This window comes from Belonocnema kinseyi, chromosome 1 (genome assembly GCF_010883055.1).
Source record: "Belonocnema kinseyi isolate 2016_QV_RU_SX_M_011 chromosome 1, B_treatae_v1, whole genome shotgun sequence".
NCBI classification, from domain to species: Eukaryota; Metazoa; Arthropoda; class Insecta; order Hymenoptera; family Cynipidae; genus Belonocnema; species Belonocnema kinseyi.
In genome coordinates this window covers 114,197,253-114,206,781 of record NC_046657.1, presented here as the reverse complement: position 1 = coordinate 114,206,781, position 9,529 = coordinate 114,197,253, and the positions used below count along the sequence as shown (strand labels likewise).

General features: G+C 31.8%; 1 protein-coding gene across 5 annotated transcripts in view; it reads right to left on the bottom strand.

Moving 5' to 3' along the window:
- Positions 1 to 4,339: 4,339 nt before the first annotated feature.
- Positions 4,340 to 9,529, bottom strand: part of LOC117182978 (serine/threonine-protein kinase tousled-like 1) — a 25,126-nt gene continuing 19,936 nt past the window's right edge. For all 5 annotated transcript variants that reach the window (XM_033376107.1, XM_033376131.1, XM_033376120.1 and 2 more), the window contains one exon: positions 4,340 to 8,174. In XM_033376107.1, the coding sequence (XP_033231998.1) occupies positions 5,982 to 8,114 (2,133 nt within the window). In that variant the 5' untranslated portion in view covers positions 8,115 to 8,174 and the 3' untranslated portion in view covers positions 4,340 to 5,981. The remainder of the gene's footprint in view (positions 8,175 to 9,529) is intronic.

Sequence of the window (9,529 nt, the reverse complement as noted above, 5' to 3'; positions counted from 1 at the left end):
TTTTACCGCGATTTCGCTGGAAGCGGGTGCAATTATTCAGATTAGCACCCGCTCCCCGCGAAATCCTGCGGTTGTCCTTATGACAAATTTTTAATTATATATGTTTTATACCTCCTCAAGCATGTTGAAAATGGAAAAAATTGAATTTAAGCGTAAAATATATGAAAAAAGTAATTCTTATTCACCAATTTTTTATATGTAGAACTATATACCTGAAGAATGTATGTAAGTATTTATTTAATATTTGAAAAATGTCCACTTTTTTCAATTTTATTTAATTCCGCGCAGAAAATTACTTCAAAAATAAATTTTAGGAAGCAAAAAATTAATTTTTGGTATATTTTTAATATCAAATAGGCACTTCAATCAATTCTTTAGGCATATAGTTCTGTACATGTATACAAAAAAATGTTGACTTTAAGAATTCATTTTTGCATATACTTTAAGCGAAAATTCGATTCTTAATATTTTTAACACGCCTAAGGTAAAAGATAGTAATTAGAAATTAATCGCATGAAATTTACTTTTTCCCGATCCACCCTATTTTACAACGTATTTTCATTGGTCAAACTTTAATGTTCCTCAATTTAAAATACTATATTATTGTAAATTTTAGACGAGGGTCAGAATTTTTAGAAAAATTGTTTAATACTGAGTTTTCAAAGATGGATATTTTTAATTGGGCGTGTTTTGATTTTTAATCATTTCAACTTGAAAACTAAAAATTTTCAATTGCGTTTAAATAATCAATTCTTAATTATAATGTTTAAAACTTAAATTCTTTAATTGTATACGTTTAAAAATTAAAATAATTAAATTTTCAATGCTTAAAATATTCGAAACTGATTCAACTTGTAAAGCTTGAATCCTATTTTATTGATAAAATTTTGGTTGTAATTGTAATTATTTTTCGATTAAAAACAATTTAAATTTTAACCACGAAAAACAAAGAGTGCTTAGGACTTTTTCAATAAGTTGCAATTTAGATTTACTAAAAAACAGAAACTAAGACTAAATAAACAATATATACAAATGGATGAATATTTCTTTAAATCTACTAGTCTATTGAATTTATTGTTCAGAAGTATTTTGATGTTTTTAATAATATTTTAAAAATATATCTAGATATTCCAACATTTTTCCACGAATTAATAAAATATTTTTATCTGTAAAATAACATTATTTACGAAATAATTAATTTCACAGGAATTGGCTATTTCTTTTAGTATTCATTTGAATGGACCACATGACTTAAGCTAAAAAAAATTTACTATTTATAGTAACAAAAATTCATAAATAAATTTGAAAATATTACACAAACATAGTCTTATTCGTCAATTTTAATTAATCACTAAAGTTTTATTTGAAAAATAAGTGTAAAATTGATTGAAATTACCAAAAAAATAACTCGTTAAATTAAAAAAAGCTTTTTAAATTCGAAAGTTGTAATCAAAATAAAAAAAAATATTGTAGAATTTTAAACAACTGCCCACTACTTCCAAAACAAATTTAATAAAATGTTTTATTAAAATGAATAATATATATTCACCTTGTTTTAGTCTCAATTCTTTTCTGAGGCGACGATTTATTCACTTATGTCACTTTGCAGATTTATTTTTGATTTTTTAATAGAGAAATTGGATTCTGTTTGTAGACAAATCGGGTTGAAAAGTTTCGACATCGAGAATTAAAGAAGAATAAATTAAATTTGAAATCACTAATTAAAAAATAACATGTAAAATAAATCAAAATTTGTAATAAACTTTGCTTCAGAAATTAAATTTGATCAAATATTTCATTCAAGAAAATAAAAATGTAGAATATGAATAACTTTCATTTTTTATTTATTTCAAGCATATTAATTTTACTAAATCATCAAATTTCGTACTAAATACCGATAGCCTCAGGAATACAAATTTCTAAACCAATTTTCATTGATAAAAAAAAATAAAAATAAATAATAAGTTGATAGACGTTTTTAAATGAATTAACATCCAAAAAAGATTAAAGTACATTATCTAATTTTATTACTATCATAAATCCTCAAAAAGTGTTTACAATTCGTGAATTGTTAAGATTTAAAGCTTTCAGGCTTAAAAAAACCCTAAAAAAGGATCTCTTGAGTTTCAACAGTCAAAACTAAAAAAACTGGGTTACACAATCAACGCTTTTTTCACATTAATAATCAGATAATAATAATTATTATTATCATCATCACAAGGAAAATAGCAATAATAATAAAGATAATAATAAATATACCAAGGTTCCTCAAACTCTCTACGCTTTGGAATTTAAAATCAATACAATAGATCATAGTCATTATAATAATATTATTATTATTATAATTCCTAGTTACAAAGGACTTGTAATTTTAGTATACAGACAATTTCGAATACCATCACAGAATTCTCAGCATCTCGAAATAACCCTAAAAAAGAACAAAAAAAAAAGGAAAACAATTCGATCACATGATTTCTTTAACGAAAATCTCCATCGGCGTTTTATTAACACATTTCGCTCGTCGACGTTACAATTTTTTATTTGATCTCACATTTCAACTACTTTCAAAAAATTATATTAAAAAAAATATATTACTGTGATTGGAGTAAAGTTTCGGATTATTATTTTTTTTTAGGATTTCCGAATTTGGATGCTTTTATATTTTGATTCACTTTAGTAATGTGCCAGATTTTATTGCTTACTAGATTTGAAAGTATCAAAATTTTGGAAATTTATCAATTTTGACAAGTATACATTTAGCAAGCATAAAAATTTGAAAGCATTTAAATTTAGAGAGCAATACTTTTAAAATTAAAAGCATTTGAATTCGTTAGCTTTCAAAATTAAGCAAAAGTATAAATTGCAATACATTTAAAAAGTTGAATTCAGTTTATAATTAAGTGTTGGAAACATTTTATCATAATTTTGGAACTGCCGGTTTTGTTGTTTTACTTTTAAAATTCTAACAACAACAAAAAACGCCTTTCAATTTTAATCCCTAAGGTAAAAAAAATGCTAAATAATTCTTTTAACCTCAAAGAATAAAAATGAAATGGCAATAAAAAAGCAAAAAATCAAAACCGGAAAAAACATAAAAATTATTTGATATTTTTTATCGTTTACAGTTTCATAAAATCACTTATTTTGCATGATTAGTCGTTCTCGACTCTAGTGAATTTTCAATGTAAACATTAATGATGAAATGTTTTAAAATTTAGTTTCTGATACAGAAAAACATCCCTTAGTTAGAGAATCATTTGAAATTATTATTCAACTAGTAATTTTGCCAGATTTTTTTGGACACGTTAAACTCGATTTTAAAAAAATCCATTAAATGGATTATCTTTATTATCATTACTGGAATCAGGAAATCCCATTTTTTGAAATACAAAAAGGAAATTCATAGATTTTCAAAAGATGGTTTTCGGCGTGGCAAAAATAATTTTTGTTCTTAAAAATAAATATACATTTATTTCAAAACTGAACGGTTATTGACTATTTTAAAAGATTCTAATAAAAAAAATTAGTTTTGATTTTAATTTTTTATTTATGAACACTTCTATTTGCAGATAATTTATTTTTTAAAGTTTCAAATTATAAATTGTCTACATCTTCAGATTTTAATTTAAAAATATAAAAATTTGAATGGCTTAGGATTTTTTCCCAAAGTTTTAAGATTAAAATGGCTTCAGTTTTCAACTTATAAAACTAGAACAATTCATTGACAATTGCGGCATTTGAAATTAAAACTTAAAAAATTTTTTATTTATACAGAAAGATTTGAATATTAATTTTAATTTAAAAAATGATAGTTGGAGACCACAAGATCAAGAAAAATTAAATTTTTAACAAAAAAGTCTGAAAAAAATGTAATTTATAATTTAAGCGTTGACAATGAAAGAATTTTGAATTGCAAAGAGTTAAAAATTGAACAATTTTCATATTTTGAAGAATGAAAAATTTCATAACTTCAAATTACAACGATGACAATTAATCAATTAAATTATTTGACTGAAAATTTCATTACTTTTGAAGAAGTTTTATTCAATTATAAAAAATCAAGTTTTAATTACATAATCTTGGTTGAATTGCACATTATATCAGTAACAACTGTACAATTTTAAGTTTACAGAATCAATAAACGATCAATATTAAATTAAAATATGAACAATTCAGCCATAAAAATGTTAAGTGACGAAAATGAACATTTTTTTCATTTAAAATCTCGATAATTTCGAATTAATCTGATAGCTCATAATAACAATTTTTAACCATTTTTGTGTTTTTTTTTGCCACTCCCAAAACCTTCACTAGAATGCCTCACACATCATGCATTCTCTTTTTTTTTTGTATTTTTACAAATGCTGAAACGGAATCCTCTTAGTTTTTGGTATTAAGAAACATCCTGATCTTTTACAGATTGAAAGAAAATGTTTAAAAGTCAACATTTTGATCTGTAGGTCAGAAATACGACAGCTCCAATTAAGTCGTTTTTTCTTTTAATTATGCATTATAAAGTCAATAAACAAATTTTAAAAACGTCCGAATTTTCTCAGAATTTTTTATTATATATTTAATAGAGTGCCATTTCAAAAATTAATTCCATCCTTTAGAAATATATACAAAAAAAGTCCATTTAAGTGTTTGTTTTATTATTAAATAATTTACATACTGATCATCCATTATTCATTCTATCCAATATGACATTTCCATTAAATAAAAAATAAAGTGTTCCTTTATTCTTGAAATTTAAACGATTTTACAATCGAAAAATTAGATACAAAAGGGCGGATTAAAAACGCTGAAATTAATCGTGTCATTTTTTGCCGAGCAAAATCTTATGTTTGGATTTTAAATTTGAAAATTCATAAAATTTTGCATATGCACTATTAAAAATTATGAGAATTTTTAATAGTGGACAATACAAAAATGAGCATAAAAAATGCAATTAAGGGAAGTTTACAATTTTATGCAGAAAATTTCTGATGTTAATAATTTATTTATAAATAAATCGCCACAATAATTTGGCTAAAAGGGTACTTTTAAAAGTTTCAAACTCAAAAACCAAACACAAGATATGAACTGATTTCAACCTTTTTTTTCTCCACTCAAATGATTCGATTAATTTTAGCATTTTCTCGTGGCACTAAATTAAAAACGATGAGTTCTTGCAAAATTTTGAGTCGCTTAAAAGTAATTGAAAGCCCTTAGTTTTCGTCTAGACAAATATTAATGGATTTTTTCACACCCTGATACAATATTTTAGTGTATGGCGTAAGAAAGAAAATTCCTTTTCAGCATTCGAAGAAATCCAAAACTTCTATAAAAAAAATACTATAAGTAACATCCTTAGTAAATGTTGTTTTTGTATCACAAAGCAAATCCAAGTTAGTACACACTTTCTTACTGTCGCCAGTAACAAAACTTTTCTTTTCGCTTTTGTCCTACAATTTTTCCGAATAATATATCCACGTTGTTCTACATTTTCAATGTACATTCAACACTGTTCTTACAAACTTTCGACAAATTCAAACCCTAAATGTCACTCCAATCACAGTTTCGAAACTCACCATCGTCAAAAAAAAAGCTCAAAATAAAAGAAAGTAAAAAAACGTCATAATCTATGAATGCGTCGTTTATTAATTTTTACAATAGTGTTTTCGCCCAGTTTCATAAATATTTCATTCCTACAACAAGTAAAATACCTTTAATGAATATCATTATCCTTTACCTAAAGCAGACGACGTAAAGTGACACGATAATAATATTTGCAAGGTTCTTTTATTAGTCATTCATTACTTGCAATCAAGCATCTCATTCGTACAACTCATGTTCTGCAATAAAACATGTAAAACATACAATTTTTTTTACACAATATCATGAATTCCATTTTTACACAATGTCATTCACTTTCTCATTTCAGTTATCAGTTTATAATAAATCAGTTCCAGTGTCTATCTCTCTCGATCTGATCTCATTCACTACGAACTGCTCGATGCGTTCATCCCACTGAACATCCCAGTGGTGAACGAAGTCTGTTGCTGCAGCTGCTGCTGCTGTTGCTGCTGCAACTGCTGCTGACTATTCGCCTGTCGGCCGTGTTTCGGTGTCGGCGGCTGCAGATACTCCTGTTTCGCGAGCGCCAACACATCGATCCTCTCCTCCTTTCTGTACGCCAGGCAACTCCTTATAAATCCCTTCGCCTCATTGCTCACCGTCGGCTTATTCGCAAACTGCACCTCCGTCGCCTTCAGAATTGTATTCTCCTCGAGAATCGTCGCCTGGCTCTGATTGTGCCCAAACGGCTTCTTGCCGTAGAGACACTGATAGAAAATCACCCCGACACTCCACACATCAACCTTCGACGATATCTTGGGCGGATTTTTACCCACGACAAAACACTCGGGCGGCAAATACCAGTAGGTTCCCGCACCCTGTGACGTCAAATCCATCCCGTGATCCGGATTATAATTCTCCTCGTCCATCACTTTACTCAGTCCAAAGTCCGTTATCTTTATCTCCCCACAAACGTTCCCCTCCGTTAGAAGAATGTTGCCTGGTTTTAGATCATAGTGGATCACCGGAGGTTTGATTTCGTTGAGGTACTTGAGCGCAGAGACAACCTGCATCACAATCGACCTCGCCTCCCTCTCGGGGATCGTCTTGTGCTGCTTGAGGTAAAAGTCGAGATCGTGACCGTCGCAGTACTCAAGAACGGTGCAGAACGAGTTTGCGTCAATCTCAAAGACGTCGTAGAGTTTCACGACCCGCGGATGATCGAGTGCCTTGTGAATATTGTATTCTCGGAGGGCGTGCTTGATATAATTTGCCTTCTTGTCCTCCTTCCAGTCTTTGTTGAGTTGATGCACCTTGCAGGCGACATAGCGCTGCTCCTTCAGGTCAAAGGCCTTGTGAACTTCGCTAAAGCCGCCTTTGCCAAGCAGCATCAAGAGCAGGTATCTCTCATTGAGAACCGGATGCGAGTTAAACCTGGACTGATCCTCATTGTGGATCCGCTTCAGCTCACGAATGTGAAGATTGCGCTCCCGCTCGAGTTTCTCCATCTCCAATTGAAGATCCGCGTCCTCCTTCTTCAGCGCGTTCTGCCGCAATTTCAAAATTTCATCAGCCACGTAGTATTCCTGCCATGTGTATGAGCCAGGCACTGCGTCGGGCTTCAGAAAAGTGGCTTCGGTGCCATTGTGGAGGGCAGACTGCGCCTGATTTCTCTTCCTTCCTGTCTCGGAATTCGAGGGCCTCTTTTTCAGCAGGGACTTCTTCTGCCGGTCAATCTCCTCACGCTCGGTTGTAATCTCCTCCTGGCGTCTGGCGAGCTCCTGAAAGGCGTAGCCGTCGGTCCAGTTCTCCTGAAACGTCGCGCCTACCCTCTGAGTGACAAACTGACCGAGCCTGAGTCGATTCTGCATGCACTTCTGTCTGGCCTCCTTCTTCTCAATGTTTGACTTCTCCTGGAGAAGCTTCTTAACCACGTCTATACACTTATTAATATGCAGCTTCTGCTCCTCGATCACTTTCTTCTGACTAGCCACTTGATGCCTGAGCTCCTCGGCGGTCCGATTGAGCTCGTCGATTTTGTTGTTGTGGAGCTCGAGGTCAGAGGAGGCTTGCGTCTCGAGTTCCTGGATGAGTTGGCAAGTGAGCTCGGTCTGCATTTGTTTGTTGACCATAGCGCCGGGTGGAAGTTGGGGATGAGATCTCGGTGGATGCATGAGAGCAAAGTCGACGAGGGGTTGTGGGGCCTGGGGCGAGTGGTGAGGCTTAGCGAAGAAGTCATTGATTTTCTTGTCGGGGATCATCGGTCGGGAGAGCTTTGTCGAGGCGGAACCACCGCCAGAGTCGTCAGCCTTGCGTCTCCTCTTGCGCTCCGAGGGAGTCCGAGGAACTTTCTCGGGAGTATTGGGGTCTATTTCTTTATCACTGTGGTTTGAGCCCGTGCTCATGTTAGAGTCTGAACTGTGAATGGACTGACCAGAGTTTACGGAGGACTGGGGACCCGTCTGGATCTGTGACCCTGCAGACGGCCGAGCTCCGAGCAAGCGGGCCTCCAACAGTTCCTGCTTCCTGGGGTCCAGGGCGGCCTGAAGTTGATCCATCTTGACGCCAGCGCCACCACGAGAGAGTCCGCCGGTTACCAGTCAGCCGTGATTATCCATCTGCAAAAAGCGACTAGTTAGTTTATCGATTTTTTTTAAAGTACATTCTCTAGCAGGATGGGCACTCAAATCACAGACGAAATTTCTGTACAAACTAAATACATTAAATTCAAGACTTTGAAAAATAAAAGTTTTAAAATGGTGACTCAAGAACAAAAGTCTCCGTCATTTATCGGCTTTCAAACATTTTGCGGACGTTAAAATTTGAAAATGCAAGCCTTTAAAGCTAAAATTTTTCTAATTTTAAGCAGTCTAAACTGAACTCCAAATTGAAGCTGTCAAAATGAAAGTCTTCTACATTCAAAACATATGGAATCAATTCCAGAAAAAAACAGTAAATTTGGCAATGTTTATATATAGAATGGAAGTCTTCATTTGAATAATTTTAATTCTAATCGCTTCAAAATCAGGCCATATCTCAAGATAAAAGATTCAAAAAGGTATAATATCAAAACATAAGCCTTCAATATTCTTCAATTTAAAATTGACATCGTTTGTCAAAAAGGGCCTATTGACATGTCCTCTACTGAATTTTGCAATAAAGAGTATATTAATAATCTTTTATCAATCCTAAAAATGATTACAAAGTATGATTATTGTCGAAAATGTATCTCCGTAATTTTTAAATACAACTTACGATAAAAATGGGGTAATTTTGATAACAAAACTGAAAACAAGTTCAACTACGTGAAAGAACAATATTTTTATCAAATTAAAAAATACAATTAATCAGAATAGTCTTCAGTAAAGAGAAAACAACAGCTAAATCAATGCCTGTATCTTATTTTAGTAATAAATTCAACAATAAATATTACGGTAAACTACCCTTAAGGGCATGTGATACTTAGTCTCTATTTTGTCTTAAAAATTTGGGACATGATAGCGACCATGCTAACGGACGTCCCCACACACTTTTTTTGGTTTAATTCAAAAAATTTTTAATTTAGCAAAATCTGATTAATTTGCATAGCGCTTAGGAATTAGTATCGATTTTACCAGTTTTAGGTTCCGACGGCTTTTTTTCTAGAATAATTAATATTTTGTCTTAACAATTTGGGAAATAATAAAGAACATGCTAACGGACGTCCCCACACACTTTATTTGTGTTTTTTTTTCAAAAATTTTTTTGATATTGCTAACAACGTATGTGCATTTGGAGGTTATGTATGCTACAATTCTCCTGTGCGTTACTTCTAAACTACACAATATTTTTGGCCGAAAACTTTAGACTTGCAAATAAACATAGTAACTAATCTCCCGGAACTAACCCTTTTTGCAGGCAATCAAAAAAGTTTACTTCATAAATAATTTCCAGTCATTTTCTAGACAATTTGCGAACGATTAATCTTTTCTTA